This window comes from Coturnix japonica, chromosome 6 (assembly GCF_054131305.1).
Source record: "Coturnix japonica strain WE chromosome 6, WE-NBRP24, whole genome shotgun sequence".
Lineage (NCBI taxonomy): Eukaryota > Metazoa > Chordata > Aves > Galliformes > Phasianidae > Coturnix > Coturnix japonica.
Window position 1 is genome coordinate 722,298 of NC_140668.1, and position 21,647 is coordinate 743,944.

Consider the following 21,647-nt stretch of genomic DNA (forward strand, 5'->3'; position numbering starts at 1 on the left):
GTTTAACCCTGTGGGTGATTAAAGGGATGGTAACGAGGAGCCCCCCCCCCTTATTGTGTTGTGTTGTGATTGGGGGGGGGGGCACTGGTTTGTAATGGTTTGTACTGGGAGGGGAGGGCGGGGGGGCAGCACCTGGGTCTGTGTGTTCTAAAGATCCCATTATATCCCAGTATATCCCAGTATATCCCATTATATCCCAATATATCCCAGTATATCCCAATATATCCCATTATATCCCAATATATCCCAGTATATCCCAATATATCCCATTATGTCCCATTATATCCCAGTATATCTCATTATATCCCAATATGTCCCACTATATCCCATTATGTCCCAGTATATCCCATTATATCCCAGTATATCCCATTATATCCGAATATATCCCAGTATATCCCATTATATCCCACTATATCCCACTAAATCCCACTATATCCCATTATACCCCAGTATATCCCATTATATCCCAATATAACCCATTATATCCCAATATATCCCATTATATCCCAGTATATCTCAGTATATCCCATTATATCTCATTATATCCCACTATATCCCACAATATCCCACTATATCTCACTATATCCCACTATATCCCATTATATCCCACTATATCCCATTATGTCCCACTATATCCCATTATATCCCACTATATCCCATTATATCCCAATATAACCCATTATATCCCAATATATCCCATTATATCCCAGTATATCTCAGTATATCCCATTATATCTCATTATATCCCACTATATCCCACAATATCCCACTATATCTCACTATATCCCACTATATCCCATTATATCCCACTATATCCCATTATGTCCCAGTATATCCCATTATATCCCACTATATCCCATTATATCCCAGTATACCCCATTATATCCCAGTATATCCCACTATATCCCACTATATCCCACTATAACCCATTATATCCCATTAAATCCCACTATATCCCACTATATCCCATTATATCCCACTATATCCCACTATATCCCAGTATACCCCATTATATCCCACTATATCGCACTATATCCCAGTATATCCCATTATATCCCATTATATCCCAGTCTATCCCACTTTATCCCATTATATCCCAGTGTATCCCATTATATCCCACTATATCCCAGTATATCCCATTATATCCCAGTATATCCCATTATATCCCACTATATCCCACTATATCCCAGTATACCCCATTATATCCCATTATATCCCACTATATCCCACTATATCCCATTATATCCCATTATATTCCATTATATCCCACTATATCCCAGTATATCCCAGTATATCCCATTATATCCCAGTATATCCCATTATATCCCACTATATCCCATTATATCCCAGTATATCCCAATATATCCCACTATACCCCATTATATCCCAGTATATCCCAGTATATCCCAGTATATCCCAGTATACCCCAATATATCCCACTATATCCCAATATATCTCATTATATCCCACTATATCCCATTATATCCCAGTATATCCCAGTATATCCCACTAAATCCCAGTATATCCCATTATATCCCAGTATATCCCATTATATCCCATTATATCCCATTATATCCCACTATATCCCACTATATCCCACTATATCCCATTATATCCCACTATATCCCATTATATCCCATTATATCCCATTATATCCCATTATATCCCACTATATCCCACTATATCCCACTATATCCCATTATATCCCACTATATCCCATTATATCCCAGTATATCCCATTATATCCCACTATATCCCACTATATCCCATTATATCCCATTATATCCCACTATACCCCATTATATCCCATTATATCCCATTATATCCCACTATATCCCACTATATCCCATTATATCCCATTATATCCCATTATATCCCATTACATCCCATTATATCCCATTATATCCCATTCGGCTCCGAGCTCCCCCAGCCGCATGGGGGCGCTGTGCGTCCTCCAAGCCGCATTGGAGGGGGGGGGGGGGGGGGCTGCTGTGCGACCGGAAGTGCCTCTCTATCCACCTAATCTCTGTATCCCGGAAGCGGAAGTGATATCACCCAACAACCATTCGCAACGCTCCGCCTCTTATCACGTGACCGCCCCACCCGCGTGACGTCACAGCGTATGCGGAAGTGCCCGGGAGAGGCGGAAGGAGCGGGGTGAGGGTCCGCCACCGCGGGGTCATAGAGACGAGCAGGAAGGTGGGGGGATAGAGGGGCACTAGGTGGGGGATAGAGAGGCGGGAGTGTGGCTAGAGCGTCGCGGTGCAGATTGGGAGGACCATAGAGTAACGCGGCGGGAGGGGCGGAGAGACCCCGTATTGAGGATCATAGAGACGGAAGGAGGGGGGTAGAGCGGCCCTGGGTGTCTCGGAGGGGCTTCCGGTGAGCGGCTGGTCCTCCAAAGGCCGGAAGTGGGCTTGGGGGGGGGGGGGGTGGTCATGGGGGCCGCCATGTTGGGGGGGGTGGGGGATGGGGGGGGTATCCCGGCCTTGTCTGCCTTGGTACCGTGGCCCCTATGGCTCTGACCCCATGTAGCCGCCATATATACTGTATATACCCCCTATATGTGCTTTATAGATCCCCTATATATACTATATGGCCCCATATATACTATATAGCTCCCTATCTATACTATATAGTCCTCTATATATATTATATCCCCCCTATATACTATATAGCCCCCCATATATACTATGTAGCCCCCCCATACACTATATATTCCCCCTATATATACTATATCCCCCCATATATACTATATTCCCCCTATGTATACTATATAGCCCCCATATATACTATATAGCCCCCTATATATACTATATATTCCCCCATATACTATATAGCCCCCTTTATATACTGTATCCCCCCTATATATACTATATTCCCCCTATATATGCTATATTCCCCCTTTATATACTTTATCCCCCCATATATACTATATAGCCCCCATATATGCTGTACCCCCCCATATATACTATATAGCCACCTATATATACTATATATCCCCCCATATATACTATGTAGCCCCCATATATATACTATACCCCCATCCCCATCCATCCCCCCTATACCCCCCTATATCCATATCTATGTTCCTATAACCCCAACTATAACCCCCCTATAACCCCCTATATCCATATCTACATCCCTATAACCCCCCCATGATCCCCCTATATCCATATCTACGTCCCTATAACCCCCCTATACCCCCCTATAACCCCTCTATAACCCCATATACCCATATCTATGTCCCTATACCCCCCTTATAACCCCCCTATACCCATATCTATGTCCCTATACCCCCTATACCCCCCCTATAACCCCCCTATACCCCCCTATCCCCATATCTACCCCTCCCCCCCATCTCTGCCCTCCCACCCCATACCCTCCCCATACCCCCACACTGACCTCCCCCCACCTTTACCCCCAGCCCCATATCACCATGGATCTCTTTGTGCCCCCCATCCCCATCTACCTCATCAAACCCACATCCATCCCCCCTATACCCCCCTATATCCATATCCACGTCCCTATAACCCCTCTATGATGCCCCTATACCCCCCTATATCCATATCTATGTCCCTATAACCCCCCCATAACCCCCATACCCCCTATAACCCCCTATACTCCCTTATAACCTCCATATACCCCCCCATAACCCCCCTATACCCCCCTATACCCCCCCAATAACCCTCTATACCCATATCTATGTCCCTATAACCCCCCTATCCCCCCCTATAACCCCCTATATCCCCCTTATAACCCCCCTATACTCATATCTATGTCCCTATACCCCCCTATATCCTCCTATACCCTCCTTATAACCCCCCTATACCCATATCTATGTCCCTATACCCCCCTAAAACCCCCCTATAACTTCCTATACCCCCCCTATAACCCCCCTATACCCATATCTATGTCCCTGTACCCCCCTATAACCCTCCTATACCCCCCTATATCCCCCTTATAACCCCCTATACCCATATCTATGTCCCTATACCCCCCTATAACCCCCCCTATAATCCTCTATACCTATATCTATGTCCCTATAACCCCCCTATACCCCCTTATAACCCCTCTATAACCCCCATATACCCATATCTTTGTCCCTATACCCCCTATAACCCCCCTAAAGCCCCCTATACCCCCCTATATCCCCCCTATACCCATATCTATGTCCCTATACCCCCCTATAACCCCCCTGTACCCCCCTATACCCCCCTTATAACCCCCTATACCCCCCTTATAACCCCCCTATACCCATATCTATGTCCCTATACCCCCCCATAACCCCCCTATAACCCCCCTATACCCATATCTGTGTCCCTATACCCCCCTATACTCCCCTATATCCCCCTTATAACCCCCCTATACCCATATCTATGTCCCTATACCCCCTATACCCCCCCATAACCCCCTATACTCGCCTATACCCCCCTTATAACCCCCCTATACCCATATCTATGTCCCTATACCCCCCCATAACCCCCCTATAACCCCCCTATACCCATATCTGTGTCCCTATACCCCCCTATACTCCCCTATATCCCCCTTATAACCCCCCTATACCCATATCTATGTCCCTATACCCCCTATACCCCCCCATAACCCCCTATACTCGCCTATACCCCCCTTATAACCCCCCTATACCCATATCTATGTCCCTATACCCCCCTATAACCCCCTATACCCCCTATACCCGCCTATACCCCCCTTATAACCCCCCTATACCCATATCTATGTCCCTATACCCCCCTATAACCCCCTATACCCCCCTATATCCCCCCTATACCCATATCTATGTCCCTATACCCCCCTATAACCCCACTATAACCCCCCTATACCCCCCTATCCCCATATCTACCCCTCCCCCCCATCTCTGCCCTCCCACCCCATACCCTCCCCATACCCCCACACTGACCTCCCCCCCATCTCTCCCCCCAGCCCCATATCACCATGGATCTCCTGTTTGGCCGCCGTAAGACCCCCGAGGAGCTGTTAAGGCAGAACCAAAGGGCTTTAACTCGGGCCATGAGGGAACTGGACCGAGAGAGGCAGAAACTGGAGGTTCAGGAGAAGAAAATCATCGTGGACATCAAGAAAATGGCCAAACAGGGACAGATGGTGGGGGAGGAAACAGGGGGAATGGGGGGGATGGGTAGATATGGGATCTATGGGATGGGGATGGGGGATATGGGGGCAGGGAGGGGTCCATAGGGCAAAGTGGGGTGGATATGGGGGGCATGGAGGGGTTCATAGGGCAAAGTGGGGTGGGTATGGGGGGTATGGGGGATTTAATGGAGTCCATAGGGCAAAGTGGGGTGGGTATGGGGGGCATGGGGGATTTAATGGGATCCATAGGGCAAAGTGGGGTCCAGGTGACGGGTATGGGTGGATATGGGGGGCATGGAGGGGTCCATAGGGCAAAGTGGGGTGGATATGGGGGGCATAGAGGATGTAGGGGGGTCAAGAGGGACCATGAAGACCCCAAATGGCCATAGTGGGGGTCCATAGGGCAAAGTGGGGTCTGCTGGATGGGTATGGATGGATATGGGGGGGTGGTGGGGTCCATAAGGCAAAATGGGGTCTAGGTGATGGGTATGGGTGGATATGGGGGCGTGGAGGGGTCCATAGGGCAAAGTGGGGTGGGTATGGGGGGCAGGGAGGATGTAGGGGGGTCCATAGGGCAAAGTGGGGTCCAGGTGATGGATATGTGTGGATATATGGGGCATAGAGGATGTAGGGGGGGTCCAGAGGACCCATGAAGACCCCAAATGGCCATAGTGGGGGTCCATAGGGCACAGTAGGGTCTGGGGGATGGGTATGGTTGGATATGGGGGGCATAGAGGATATAAGGGGGTCCATAGGGCAAAGTGGGGCCTGGGGGATGGGTATGGGTGGATATGGGGGCATGGAGGGGTCCATAGGGCAAAGTGGGGTGGGTATGGGGGGCATAGGGGATTTAATGGGGTCCATAGGGCAGAGTGGGGTCCAGGAGGTGGGTATGGGTGGATATGGGGGGCATATAGGATGTAATGGGGTCCATAGGGCAAAGTGGGGTGGATATGGGGGGATATAGAGGATATAGGGGTGTCCATAGGGCAAAGTGAGGTCTAGGAGGTGGGTATGGGTGGGTATGGGGGGCATGGAGGGGTCCATAGGACAAAGTGGGGTGGGTATGGGGGGCAGGGAGGATGTAGGGGGGTCCATAGGGCAAAGTGGGGTCCAGGTGATGGATATGTGTGGATATATGGGGCATAGAGGATGTAGGGGGGGTCTAGAGGGCCCATGAAGACCCCAAATGGCCATAGTGGGGGTCCATAGGGCAAAGTGGGGTGGATATGGGGGATATGGGGGGGATTTAATGGGGTCCATAGGGCAAAGTGGGGCCTGGGGGATGGGTATGGGTGGATATGGGGGGCATGGAGGGGTCCATAGGGCAAAGTGGGGTGGGTATGGGGGGCATGGGGGATTTAATGGGATCCATAGGGCAAAGTGGGGTCCAGGGGATGTGTATGGGTGGATATGGGGGGCATAGAGGATGTAGGGGGGTCAAGAGGGACCATGAAGACCCCAAATGGCCATAGTGGGGGTCCATAGGGCAAAGTGGGGTGGATATGGGGGGCATGGGGGATTTAATGGGGTCCATAGGGCAAAGTGGGGTCTGGGAGATGGGTATGGGTGGATATGGGGGGCATGGGGGATATACGGGGGGTCCAGAGGGCCCATGTAGACCCCAAATGGTCATAGTGGGGGTCCATAGGGCAAAGTGGGGTCTGGGGGATGGGTATGGGTGGATATGGGGGGCATGGGGGATATAGGGGGGGTCCAGAGGGCCCATGAAACCCCCAATGGCCACAGTGGGGCTGAAGGATATGGGGACCTTATTTGGGGGGTTCCTGAAGGGTTCTTGGGGCTCCTATGGGTCATTAACACCCCCAGTGGAGCTCCTATGGGTCATTAACGCCCCCCAATGGGGCTTCTATGGGTCATTAACACCCCCCAATGCCCCTTTATGGCCCTATAGGAGATGGGGATCTTATCGTGGGGCTCCTAAAGGGGTCTATGGGTCATTAACGACCCCCCAATGCTCCTTTTTGCCCTATAGGAGATGGGGATCTTATTGGGGGGCTCCTGAAGGGCTCTTGGGGCACTTATGGGTTATTAACGCCCCCCAATGCCCCTTTATGGCCCTATAGGAGATGGGGATCTTATTGGGGGGCTCCTGAAGGGCTCTTGGGGCTCCTATGGGTTATTAACGCCCCCCAGTGCCCCTTTATGGCCCTATAGGAGATGGGGATCTTATTGGGAGGCTCCTGAAGGGCTCTTGGGGCTCCTATGGGTTATTAACGCCCCCCAATGCCCCTTTATGGCCCTATAGGAGATGGGGATCTTATCAGTGGGTTCCTGAAGGGCTCTTGGGGCTCCTATGGGTCATTAACGCCCCCCAGTGCCCCTTTATGGCCCCATAGGAGATGGGGATCTTATCATTGGGTTCTTGAAGGGATCTTGGGGCTCCTATGGGTTATTAACACCCCCCAGTGCCCCTTTATGGCCCTATAGGGGATGGGGATCTTATCAGCGGGGCTCCTAAAGGGATCTATGGGTCATTAACACCCCCAATGCCCCTTTATGGCCCCATAGGAGATGGGGATCTTATCAGTGGGTTCCTGAAGGGATCTTGGGGCTCCTATGGGTCATTAACGCCCCCCAGTGCCCCTTTATGGCCCTATAGGAGATGGGGATCTTATTGGGGGGTTCCTGAAGGGCTCTTGGGGCTCCTATGGGTCATTAACGCCCCATAATACCCCTTTATTGCCCCATAGGACGCGGTGAAGATCATGGCCAAGGACCTGGTGCGGACGCGGCGCTACGTGAAGAAGTTCATCACCATGAGGGCCAACGTTCAGGCCGTGTCCCTAAAGATCCAGACCCTAAAATCCAACAACTCCATGGCCCAGGCCATGAAGGGCGTCACCAAGGCCATGGCCACCATGAACAGACAGGTGGGGGATATAGGGACCGGCATATAGGGCTGGGAGCACAAGGTTGGGGTGGCTATAGGGCCTGTGATGTATGGGGGATGCTATATAGGCTTATATACAACCCAACTGGTTGTCATTATTGAGCCACTGTGGGATCCATAGGGGGTTATTGGGATCCATAGGGGGTTATTGGGATCCATAGGGGATTATTGGGATCCATAGGGGATTATTGAGCCGCTGTGGGATCCATAGGGGGTTATTGGGATCCATAGGGGGCTATTGGGATCCATAGGGGGTTATTGGGATCCATAGGGGGTTATTGGGATCCATAGGGGGCTATTGATCCATAGGGGATTATTGGGATCCATAGGGGGCTATTGGGATCCATAGGGGGTTATTGGGATCCATAGGGGGCTATTGGTATCCATAGGGGGGTTATTGGGATCCATAGGGGATTATTGGAATCCATAGGGTATTATTGGGATCCATAGGGGATTATTGGGATCCATGGGGGGTTATTGGGATCCATAGGGGGTTGTTGAGCCACTGTGGGATCCATAGGAGGCTATTGGGATCCATAGGCGATTATTGGGATCCATAGCAGTTATTGAGCCACTGTGGGATCCATAGGGGATTATTGGAATCCATTGGGGTCTATTGGGATCCATAGGGGGTTATTGGGATCCATAGGGGGCTATTGGGATCCATAGGGTGTTATTGAGCCACTGTGGGATCCATAGGGGGTTATTGGGATCCATAGCGGGTTATTGGGATCCATAGGGGGTCTATTGGGATCCATAGGGGACTATTGGGATCCATAGGGGGTTATTGAGCCGCTATGGGATCCATAGGGGATTATTGGGATCCATAGGGGATTATTGGGATCCATAGGGGGTTATTGGGATCCATATGGGGTTATTGGGATCCATAGGGGGTTATTGAGCCACTGTGGGATCCATAGGGGGTTATTGGGATCCATAGGGGCTATTGAGCTGCTATGGGATCCATAGGGGTTATTGGGATCCATAGGGGGCTATTGGGATCCATAGGGGGTTATTGAGTCACTGTGGGATCCATAGGGGATTATTGAGCTGCTATGGGATCCATAGGGGTTACTGGGATCCATAGGGGGCTATTGGGATCCATAGGGGGTTATTGGGATCCATAGGGGGCTATTAGGATCCATAGGGGGCTGTTGGGATCCATAGGGGGCTATTGGGATCCATAGGGGACTATTGGGATCCATAGGGGGTTATTGGGATCCATAGGGGGCTATTAGGATCCATAGGGGGCTGTTGGGATCCATAGGGGACTATTAGGATCCATAGGGGGCTGTTGGGATCCATAGGGGGCTATTGGGATCCATATCGGGTTATTGGGATCCATAGGGGGTTATTGGGATCCATAGGGGGCTATTAGGAGGATCCATAGGGGATTATTGGGATCCATAGGGGGTTACTGAGCCACTGTGGGATCCATAGGGGGTTATTGAGCTAATATGGGATCCATAGGGGGTTATTGGGATCCTTAGGGGGTTATTGGGATCCTTAGGGGCTTATTGGGATCCATAGGGGGTTATTGGGATCCATAGGGGATTATTGGGATCCACAGGGGGCTATTGATCCATAGGGGATTATTGGGATCCATAGGGGGTTATTGGGATCCATAGGGGGCTATTGGGATCCATAGGGGTCTATTGGGATCCGTAGGGGGTTATTGATCCATAGGGGGCTATTGGGATCCATAGGGGGCTATTGGGTTCCATAGGGGATTATTGGGATCCATAGGGGGTTATTGAGATCCATAGGGGGCTATTGGGATCCATAGGGGGCTATTGGGATCCATAGGGGGTTATTGGGATCCATAGGGGGCTATTGGGATCCATAGGGGGCTATTGGGATCCATAGGGGGTTATTGGGATCCATAGGGGGTTATTGATCCATAGGGGGTTATTGATCCATAGGGGATTATTGGGATCCATAGGGGGCTATTGATCCATAGGGTGTTATTGATTCATAAGGGAACTATTGGGATCCATAGGGGGCTATTGATCCATAGGGGGTTATTGATCCATAGGGGGTTATTGATCTATATGGGATTATTGGGATCCATAGGGGATTATTGAGCCGCTGTGGGATCCATAGGGGGTTATTGGCATCCTTAGGGGGTTATTGGGATCCATAGGGGGTTATTGGGATAGATAGCGGGTTATTGGGATTCATAGGCGATTATTGGGATCCATAGGGGATTATTGGGATCCATAGGACGCTATTGATCCATATGGGGTTATTGATCCACCCCTACGTGTCCCCGCAGCTGAAGCTGCCCCAGATCCAGAAGATCATGATGGAGTTTGAGAAGCAGGCGGAGATCATGGACATGAAGGAGGAGCTGATGAACGACGCCATCGACGACGCCATGGGGGACGAGGACGACGAGGAAGAGAGGTGGGAGGTGGGGGGCTGGGAGGATATAGGGGGGTCCATAGGGTAAAATGGGGTGGATATGGGGGGTATAGAGGATATAGGGTCCATAGGGCAAAGTGGGGCCCAGGGGATGGGTATGGGTGGATATGGGGGGGTATGGAGGATATAGGGGGGTCCATAGGGTAAAATGGGGTGGATATGGGGGGTATAGAGGATATAGGGGGGTCCATAGGGTAAAATGGGGTCCAGGTGGTGGGTATGGGTGGATATGGGGGGGCATGGGGGATACAGGGGGGTCCATAGGGCAAAGTGGGGCCCAGGAGATGGGTATGGGGGGATATGGGGAGCATGGAGGATGTAGGGGGGTCCATAGGGCAAAATGTGGTGGATATGGGGGGCATGAGGGAAGTAGGGGGGTCCATAGGGCAAAGTGGGGTGGATAATGGGGGGTGTGGAGGATGTAGGAGGTTCCATAGGGCAAAATGGGATGGATATGGGGGGCATGGAGGATGTAGGAGGTTCCATAGGGCAAAATGGGGTGGATATGGGGGGCATAGAGGATATAGGGGGGTCCATAGGGCAATGTGGGGCCTAGAAGATGGGTATGGGGGATATGGGGGGCAGGGAGGGATATAGGGGGGTCTAGAGGGACCATGAAGACCCCAAATGACCATAGTGGGGTCCATAGGGCAAAGTGGGGTCCAGGTAATGGGTATGGGTGGATATGGGGGGCAGGGAGGGGTCCATAGGGCAAAATTGGGTGGATATGGGGGTTGTGGAAGATGTAGGGGTTCCATAGGGCAAAGTGGGGTCCAGATGATGGGTATGGGGTGGATATGGGGGGCATGGAGGATGTAGGGGGGTCCATAGGGCAATGTGGGGTCCAGGTGATGTGTATGGGTGGATATAGGGGGCAGGGGGGGAGGTTATGGGGTTATTAATGGGGTCCTGATGTCTCCTCTTATCCCCTCCCAGCGATGCCGTGGTGTCACAGGTGCTGGATGAGCTGGGACTGAACCTGACGGATGAGCTGGCCAGTGAGTGGGGCTGGGGGCACTTTGGGGGCTCCATGGGGGGGCATTAAGGGGTCCTGGGGGGCATTAAGGGGCTCTGGGAGGCATTTAAGGGTCCCTGGGGGGCATTATGGGGTCCCAGGGGGCATTAAGGGGTCCTTGGGGGGCATCTAAGGGTCCCTGGGGGGGCATTTAAGGGGTCCTGGGGGGCATTTAAGGGGTCCCTGGGGGCATTTAGGGTCCTGGGGGGCATTTAGGGACCTAGGGGGCATTAAGGCGTCCTAGGGGTCATATAACGGGTTCTAGGGGGCATTAAGGGTCCCTGGGGGGCATTTTAAGGGTCCCTGGGGGGCATTTAAGGGGCCCTGGGGGGCATTTAAGGGACGCTGGTGGGGCATTTAAGAGTCCCTGGGGGGCATTAAGGGTCCTGGGGGGCATTAAGGGGTCCTAGGGGGGCATTTAAGGGGTCCCTGGGGGCATTAAGGATCCCTGGGGGGCATTTAAGGGTCCTAGGGGCCATTTAGGGTCCCTGGGGGGCATTAAGGTGTCCCTAGGGGGACATTTTTGGGGTTTTCTGGTCTCATTTTGGGGTGGTTTTGGGGAGCTGACGAGGGTCCCGTATATAGGGGGCTATGGGGAGGGGTATGGGGGTCTAATGGGGGGGGTGTTATGGGGGTGCAGCCCCCCTGACTTTACCCTTTTTACCCCCCCAGCCCTGCCCCCCCCGGGGGGCTCTTTGGCAGCGGGGGAGGGGCGGGCGGCTGAAGCTGCTGCTGCTTTGGCTGATGCCGACGCCGACCTGGAGGAGCGACTCAAGAACCTGCGGCGGGACTGAGACCCCCACCCCAAATAACCATCATGGACCCCCCCCCCCCCATTAAACCCCCCTTGGACCCCCTATATGGACCCTTATATGGACCCTTATATGGACCCTGACCTCAGCATCCTTCTGAGCCCAGAGATGACCAACAAGCATTGACTGATCCATCAGCCCCCTCCCCATATGGGTCCCTATGGGTCCCTATGGATCTCTATGGGGCACTATGTGTCCCTATGGGTCCCTATGGATCTCTATGGGGCACTATGTGTCACTATGGGTCCCTATGGATCTCTATGGGGCACTATGTGTCACTATGGGTCCATATGGATCTCTATGGGGCACTATGGGTCCCTATGGATCTCTATGGGGCACTATGTGTCCCTATGGGTCCCTATGGATCTCTATGGGGCACTATGTGTCACTATGGGTCCCTATGGATCTCTGTGGGGCACTATGTGTCACTGTGGGTCCCTATGGATCTCTGTGGGGCACTATGTGTCTCTATATGTCCTTATGTGTCTCTAAGGGTCTCTGTGTGTCCCTTCGGGTCCCTATGGGTCCCTATGGGTCCCTTTGTGTCCCTATGTGTCCCTATGGGTCCCTATGGATCTCTATGGGTCCCTATGGGTCCCTGTGGATCTCTATGGGTCCCTATGTGTCCCTATGTGTCCCTATGGATCTCTATGGGTCCCTATGTGTCCCTATGTGTCCCTATGGGTCCCTATGGATCTCTATGGATCTCTGTGGGTCCCTGTGGATTTCTGTGGGGCGCAATGGATCTCTATGGGTCCCTATTAACCCCTGTTATTCCCCCCCTATTCCCAGCCTTTATCCGTAAGCTGGACCCTGCCTACCAGGTGGACAAAGGGAACAAGATCAGTGGATCCCTACGGGGGGGGGGGGTCTGACCCCCATCATTGGGGACATGGGGGGGGGTCTGACCCCCATCATTGGGGGCAGGGGTGGGGGGTCTGACCCCCATCATTTGGGGTGGGGGGGGCTGATTGCATTGACCCTCATACCCCCATTGAGGGTCTCTCTGATAACACACTACAGACCCTTATCCCCCCCTACTTGTGGGGCTGGGGGGGTCTTGGGGGTCTTTGGGGAGGGGATTTGTGCCCTGCTGGGTCTCCTTGTTCACCTAAGAGGTATTTTAGCCCCCCTCCCCCCCTTCATCCCCCATTTTGAGGCTATTTTGCTTTTTTTCCCTCTTTTTTAATGGATTTTGGGGTTATTTCTTGTAATTAATTGCCTCATTCTGGGGGTATTTACAACCCTATGGGGGGGTTCTATGTGGCTGGGCATCAATGGGACGACGATGGCACCTAGGTTCAATTTCAGGTTAGAAAGCAATGAATGGAGGCCAACATAAAACAATATAAAGCCCTAAAAAGGTGCTGGGTGGCCATAGTGGCTTCAACCCCCATTTTGGGGTGAAAACAGCCCATTTTGGTGCATCCCTACATTGCAAGGGGGAACCCTCTCAATTCAGGATCATTGCTGGGATTCCTGCTGTTCTCCTGCTGCAAATGGAGCAGAAAATGATGATTTGGGGTTAAAAAAACCACAATAATGATGTATTTCTTGATCGTTTCCACCAAAAATGGCCATTTTTGGGGCTGTTTTGGGGTGAGATGAGCAGATTTTGGGGCAGAAAATGGTGAATTTCCCAATTTTCCAGCAATCAGTCACCACCACCCCCCCCTTTTACTGTATTTATTTGCACTCCTCTCCCTGTTCAGACTTTGGCCCCTCTCTGGGTCACTGGCTGCTCAATAACCAGCTTGTTCTACATGAGAATTGACCCAAAAAGGACCTAAATTACCCCAAAATAACAGGGCTTTCTATCGTGGATCGCAGGTGGAATCAGCTGGAAGGTAATGGGAACCTTTTGGGTTTGACACTGAGCCTGAAGGGTGAAGAACTCAACGGAACCCAAACGAGTTTATTTTAGACCCAAAACTATCGGATTTAGCCTCAAAATGGGTTTTAGACCCAAAACTGGCGGATTTAGCCTCAAAATGGGGGGTTTTATAGAGCTCGGATGGGATCGTTTGAGCCATTGGGGTCGGTGTCATGGGATGGGAAAGCGTTTCCAATGGGGTTGTTGAAAGAAATTGTTTCTTTTTGATTAAATATATATATATATATGTATTTTATATTGAAGTCTTCACGTGTTTTCTATGTATCTATATCTCCATGCTTTTATATACATTTATGGTATATATTTCAATCACAGCCTGTAGTTGGCCGGGCGCAATGCTCATAAACAAGGTATGGATCTTTATGGGGCACATTTGGGCTCATTTTGGGGGTGGGGGGGGGGAGAAAAAGGGGATTTTAATCATTTTAAAGTAATTCTTAGCTGAAAGTGATCATTAAAAATGAGTAATAATGATAAGAATCATCTTTTATTATCCTCTAACGTGGTCGTTGCACCCGTTGTGCTTCCCAGCCTTTTTCCCAGTTTAATTTAATAATGAAATGAGGGGGATTTAGCCCCAAAAATGGGTTGAGGGGGAAGAGGGGGGGGGAAATAAAGACCATATTGGGTTATAATGGTGACCAATGGGATATAATATGGTGGGTGTCACCAATGGGACCGTCCCCATTGGGTGACCCTTATTTTCCCTATAGCTCTGCCTCGCCGCTGCCCTCCTCTTCCTCACCCCCAATGGGGTTAATGGGGCTCCTGGGTGGCCAATGGGAAGGAAGCTTCTCCAGCACCCCGGTGAGTTCTGCTCTCATCCATTTTGATCCCTATTTCCCACATTTCTACCCCAAAACAATGAGGGTCTCACTCGGAGTCTTGGATGGCGCCCTTGGAAGTCTTGAATGGTGCCCAATGGTGGGTGGTGAAGAGCTTAGAGTTGGCCTTGGTTGATCCTTTTGGGTCCCTTCCATATCACGATATATCTCGATCCCTCCATCCTTTGATTCTCGGATAGTTCCATTGATAACATGATGCTCTGATACCTCCATTCCATTGACTCCACCATCCTTCGATTCTAGGATAGTTCATTGATAACATGACGCTCTGATTCCTTCATCCCACTCCTCTATGATCCTTCGATCCCACGTTTCTCTTCATCCTTTCATTGATCCTATCATTGATTCCATGTGATTCCATCATTCCACTCCTCTATGATTCATTGATCCCACATTTCTCTTCATTCATTCTCTGCTATTCCATCATTCCATCATTGATTCCACGTGATTCCTTCATTCCACTCCTCTATGATCCTTTGATCCCACATTTCTCTTCATTCTTTCATTGATCCCCACATTCCACCTTTGATTCCACTCTTCTATGATACTTTGATCCCCCATTTCTCTTCATTCATTCTCTGCTATTCCATCATTCCACCTTTGATTCCACGTGATTCCTTCATCCCACTCCTCTATGATACTTCTATCCCCCATTTCTCTTCATCCTTTCATTGATCCCATCATTGATTCCACCACTGATTCCTTCATTTCACTCTTCTATGATCCTTTGATCCCACATTTCTCTTCAATCATTCTCTGATATTCCATCATTCCACCTTTGATTCCACGTGATTCCTTCATCCCACTCCTCTATGATCCTTTGATCCCACGTTTCTCTTCATCCTTTCATTGATCCCATCATTGATTCCATGTGATTCCTTCATTCCACTCCTCTATGATCCTTCGATTCCTTTTCTCTTCATCCTTTCATTGATCCCATCATTGATTCCACGTCATTCCTTCATTCCACTCCTCTATGGTTCTTTGATCCCCCATTTCTCTTCATTCATTCTCTGATATTCCATCATTCCACCATTGATTCCACGTGATTCCTTCATCCCACTCCTCTATGATCCTTTGATCCCACGTTTCTCTTCATTCTTTCACTACTATTCCATCATTCCACCACTGATTCCACGTAATTCTTGCCTTGGTTGCTCCTCCAGCGGTGAAATCATTCAGACCCATCGCTCCAGAAGTTTCAAAGTGATGAAGGCCCCTCCAACCCCTCTTCCCATTGAACCAAAACACTCTCTTTTTTCCTCACAGCCTCAAGCCGGACTGCATTCCAAATAGCACAGGGCAAGGAACTGCCTTCCTGGTTATCCTGGGAGCCTTTTAGAGTTGAATTACTACCCAACAGCGTATCCAATTGGAACGCCTACATCAACATGACGGAATACGTTTGCCTACCAAAGGCCTGGACCTGCAGCGTTGGCTCCTACGTTCCCAACCATGGCCCTTATTGCTCCTATTCACTTGGAGGTGCTCAGAAATCATTCGAATTCAACTTATTGGTCAACAAAGGGAAGTTGGAAGCTCTGCGATGGGTGGATGATTCGTTTGGCGACATACCCGAGAACGCGGTCGAGAGCTGTGAGTCGTTTGATATCTACGTTGGGAGGAACCGATACGGCTTAGGGAAGGTCTCCAAGGAGCACAGGGCTTTGTTTGTGGTGGTGGATGGCGAGGAGATTTGGTTTAAGTGGTACCAAGTCTTGACGGTGAAAACGGGCCCATCCAACATCACCATCTCAAGTGTCGTCTACAACCTGAGCGCGGTTATAGAGCACAGCGAGGACGTCGCCATAAGGAAGACAGAGGTGAAGAACGAAGGCTGCCGAGGGATGAAGCCAGATGTCACCTTGGAAGAAGCCATTGAGGTGGAGCAGGACTGGGAGCTGGACCATGAGATCTTCAGGAACGTCCGTGGGGTGTTGGAAGCCCCCATGTTGGTTTTCAATGGGAAGAAATGGGACGTCACCAACGTCACCAATATCACCTGGGTGGGAAGAGCCAGCGCTGGTGAATACATTGAGCACAGCCATAAGATTAAAGTGGAGATGCAGCCCCGTACGACGTGCACTGTAGTAATGACGGGACGTCGACTGGATGCTCGGATCCCATTCAGTGCGAATCTCACCAGGGATTTTGGTGATGGCCAACCACATTGGGTGGAGGTGACAGGGGTGACCCGCAGCCAACAGGTGGTAGATATCCAGGTTGGAATTGAGAGCTGCAGGCCCCTTCCTGCTTCAACACAGTGCTGAGCACAGCGGGCGGTGATGGGGATGCAGCACAACGTCATGCAATGCATTAGTTCCCCATCAACCTCCATCTCTAACCCCCTAAAAACCCACAGTGTGGGGTGTGGGATACATCTCTAACCCCCTAAAAGACCACAACCACAGTGTGGGGTGTGGGAAAATGCAGGTTTTTAGGCTTCATCGTCTGCTTTATCCCCCATTATAACCCCAAAATGACACAGCAGCAGCCCCAAATGCAGAAAAAATGTATTACTTGTGATCTCTGTTTTACCTTTATTTCACAATAACCATCATTTGAGCTCCCCATAGGATCCCCACTGTGTCTCCACTCTGTTCCCATAGGATCCCTGTTATGTCCTCATCATATCCCCATTGCTTCCCCATAGGATCCCCATTGGGTCTCCACTGTATTCCCATAGGATCCCAGTTGTGTCCCCATCACATCCCCATTGCTTCCCCATAGGATCCCTGTTGGGTCTCCACTGTATTGCCATAGGATCCCAGTTGTGTCCTCATCATATCCCCATTGCTTCCCCATAGGAACCCCATTGGGTCTCCACTCTATTCCCATAGGATCCCTGTTGTGTCCCCATTATATCCCCATTGCTTCCCCATAGGATCCCCATTAGATCTTCACTGTATTCCCATAGGATCCCTGTTGTATCCCCATCACATCCCCATTGCTTCCCCATGGGATCCCAGCTGTGTCCCCATTGTATCCCCATTGCTTCCCCATAGGATCCCTGTTGGGTCTCCACTCTATTCCCATAGGATCCCTGTTGTGTCCCCATCATATCCCCATTGCTTCCCCATAGGATCCCCATTGGGTCTCCACTGTATTGCCATAGGATCCCAGTTGTGTCCCCATCACATCCCCATTGCTTCCACATAGGATCCCCACTGGGTCTCCACTGTATTGCCATAGGATCCCAGTTGTGTCCTCATCATATCCCCATTGCTTCCCCATAGGAACCCCATTGGGTCTCCACTCCATTCCCATAGGATCCCTGTTGTGTCCCCATCACATCCCTATTGCTTCCCTATAGGATCCCTGTTGGGTCTCCACTCTATTCCCATAGGATCCCTGTTGTGTCCTCATCATATCCCCATTGCTTCCCCATAGGATCCCTGTTGAGTCTCCATTGTATCCCCATAGGATCCCTGTTGTGTCCCCATTATATCCCCATTGCTTCCCCATAGGATCCCTGTTGTGTCCCCATCATGTCCCTGTTGCTTCCCCATAGGATCCCTGTTCGGTCTCCGCTGTATTGCCATAGGATCCCAGTTGTGTCCCCATTATATCCCCATTGCTTCCCAATAGGATCCCCATTGGGTCTCCACTGTATCCCCATAGGATCCCTGTTGTGTCCCCATCATGTCCCTGTTGCTTCCCCATAGGATCCATGTTGTATCCCCATAGGATCCCAGTTGTGTCCCCATCACATCCCTTTTGCTCCCCATGGGATCCCCATTGGGTCTCCATTGTATCCCCATAGGATCCATGTTGTGTCCCCATCATATCCCCATTGCTTCCCCATAGGATCCCTGCTGGCTCTCCACTGTATTCCCATAGCATCCCTGTTGTATCCCCATCACATCCATGTTGTTTCCAATAGGATCCCTGTTGTGTCCCCATTGTATCCCCATTGCTTCCCCATAGGATCCCTGTTGGGTCTCCATTGTATCCCCATAGGATCCCTGTTGGGTCTTCATCATATCCCCATTGCTTCCCCATAGGATCCTCGTTGGGTCTCCACTCTATTCCCATAGGATCCCAGTTGTGTCCCCATCATATCCCCATTGCTTCCCCATAGGATCCCCGTTGCTTCCCCATAGGATCCCTGTTGGGTCTCCACTGTATTCACATAAGATCCCATCTGTGGTCCCATCACATCCCTATTACTCCCCATAGGATCACCATTGGGTCTCCAATGTATTCCCATAGGATCCCTGTTGTATCCCCATCACATCCGTGTTGTTTTCCATAGGATCCCAGTTGTGTCCTCATCATATCCCCATTGCTTCCCCATAGGATCCTCGTTGGGTCTCCACTCTATTCCCATAGGATCCCTGTTGTGTCCCCATTGTATCCCCATTGCTTCCCCATAGGATCCCTGATGGGTCTCCACTGTATTCACATAGTATCCCTGTTATGTCTTCATCACATCCCCATTGCTTCCCCATAGGATCCCCATTGGGTCTCCACTGTATTCCCATAGGATCCCAGTTGTGTCCCCATCACATCCCCATTGCTTCCCCATAGGATCCCTGTTGGGTCTCCACTGTATTGCCATAGGATCCCAGTTGTGTCCCCATCACATCCCTATTGCTTTTCCATAGGATCCCTGTTGGGTCTCCACTGTATCCCCATAGGATCCCTGTTGTGTCCTCATCACATCCCCATTGCTTCCCCATAGGATCCCTGTTGGGTCTCCACTGTATTCACATAAGATCCCAGTTGTGTCACCATTATATCCCCATTGCTTCCCAATAGGATCCTCATTGGGTCTCCACTGTATCCCCATAGGATCCCTGTTGTGTCCCCATCATATCCCCATTGCTTCCCCATAGGATCCCTGTTGTGTCCCCATCATGTCCCTGTTGCTTCCCCATAGGATCCCAGTTGTGTCCCCATCACATCCCCTTTGTTTCCCCATAGGATCCCCACTGGGTCTCCACTGTATTCTCATAGGATCCCAGTTGTGTCCCCATTATATCCCCATTGTTTCCCAATAGGATCCCCATTAGATCTCCACTGTATCCCCATAGGATCCCTGTTGTATCCCCATCACATACGTGTTGTTTCCCATAGGATCCCTGTTGTATCCCCATCACATACGTGTTGTTTCCCATAGGATCCCTGTTGTTTCCCCATTGTATCCCCATTGCTTTCCCATAGGATCCCTGTTGGGTCTCCACTGTATTGCCATAGGATCCCAGTTGTGTCCCCATCACATCCCCATTGCTTTCCCATAGGATCCCTGTTGGGTCTCCACTGTATTGCCATAGGATCCCAGTTGTGTCCCCATCACATCCCCATTGCTTCCCCATAGGATCCCCACTGTGTCTCCACTCTATTCTCATAGGATCCCTGTTGTGTCCCCATCATATCCCCATTGCTTCCCCATAGGATCCCTGTTGGGTCTCCATTGTATCCCCATAGGATCCCTGTTGTTTCCTCATCATATCCCCATTGCTTCCCCATAGGATCCCCACTGGGTCTCCACTCCATTCCCATAGGATCCCTGTTGTGTCCCCATAATATCCCCATTGCTTCCCCATAGGATCCCCATTAGATCTTCACTGTATTCCCATAGGATCCCTGTTGTATCCCCATCACATCCCCATTGCTTCCCCATGGGATCCCTGTTGTGTCCCCATAATATCCCCATTGCTTCCCCATAGGATCCCCATTAGATCTTCACTGTATTCCCATAGGATCCCTGTTGTATCCCCATCACATCCCCATTGCTTCCCCATGGGATCCCAGCTGTGTCCCCATTGTATCCCCATTGCTTTCCCATAGGATCCCTGTTGGGTCTCCACTGTATTCCCATAGGATCCCTGCTGTGTCCCCATCATATCCCCATTGCTTCCCCATAGGATCCCTGTTGGGTCTCCACTGTATTCGCATAAGATCCCATCTGTGGTCCCATCACATCCATATTACTCCCCATAGGATCCCCATTGGGTCTCCAATGTATTCCCATAGGATCCCTGTTGTATCCCCATCACATCCATGTTGTTTCCCATAGGATCCCTGTTGTGTCCCCATTGTATCCCCATTGCTTCCCCATAGGATCCCTGTTTGGTCTCCACTGTATTGCCATAGGATCCCAGTTGTGTCCCTATTATATACCCATTGCTTCCCCATAGGATCCCCATTAGATCTCCACTGTATACCATAGGATCCCTGTTGCGTCCCCATTATATCCCCATTGCTTCCCCATAGGATGCCTATTGGGTCTCCACTGTATTCGCATAGGATCCCTGTTGTGTCCCCATTATATCCCCATTGCTTCCCCATAGTATCCCTGTTGGGTCTCCACTGTATCCCCATGGGATCCCTGTTGTGTCCCTATCATATCCCCATTGCTTCCCCATCGGATCCCTGTTGAGTCCCCATCATATCCCCATAGCTTCCCCATCGGATCCCCATTGGGTCTCCACTGTATTCCCATAGGATCCAACCCGTACACCCCCCATGAAACCCAATTCCCCCCTATTTCCCTTGTCACCCCACCCATGCCACATTCAGCATCTTCCTTTTTCATTCTCCCTATTTTTCCTCTGTATTCCTCTATTATTTGCCCCCTCGTCCCCAATTCAATGCATTCCCACGAGCCAATTCTTGCTCGTGCCCCTTC

At 50.6% G+C, this 21,647-nt stretch overlaps 2 protein-coding genes across 4 annotated transcripts; both read left to right on the forward strand.

The window, feature by feature from the left end:
• Positions 1–2,112: 2,112 nt before the first annotated feature.
• Positions 2,113–14,403, forward strand: CHMP2A (charged multivesicular body protein 2A). 3 transcript variants are annotated; one of them, XM_085550669.1, is made up of 6 exons: positions 2,113–2,382; positions 4,942–5,121; positions 7,824–8,003; positions 10,299–10,429; positions 11,384–11,445; positions 12,135–14,403. In XM_085550669.1, the coding sequence occupies exons 2-6, from the start codon at positions 4,954–4,956 to the stop codon at positions 12,254–12,256; spliced, it is 663 nt and encodes a 220-aa protein (XP_085406795.1). In that variant the 5' UTR covers positions 2,113–2,382; positions 4,942–4,953; the 3' UTR covers positions 12,257–14,403. The 3 variants fall into 3 exon arrangements, with proteins under 3 accessions (XP_085406795.1, XP_085406794.1, XP_085406793.1); XM_085550668.1 differs by having other exon boundaries at positions 2,113–2,199; XM_085550667.1 differs by having other exon boundaries at positions 2,113–2,157.
• On the forward strand, positions 13,992–17,539 carry LOC107325896 (natterin-3-like). Its single transcript, XM_015887158.3, has 4 exons — positions 13,992–14,121; positions 14,484–14,518; positions 14,882–14,975; positions 16,283–17,539. The coding sequence occupies exons 2-4, from the start codon at positions 14,504–14,506 to the stop codon at positions 17,281–17,283; spliced, it is 1,110 nt and encodes a 369-aa protein (XP_015742644.2). The 5' UTR covers positions 13,992–14,121; positions 14,484–14,503; the 3' UTR covers positions 17,284–17,539.
• The last annotated feature ends 4,108 nt before the right edge of the window (positions 17,540–21,647 follow it).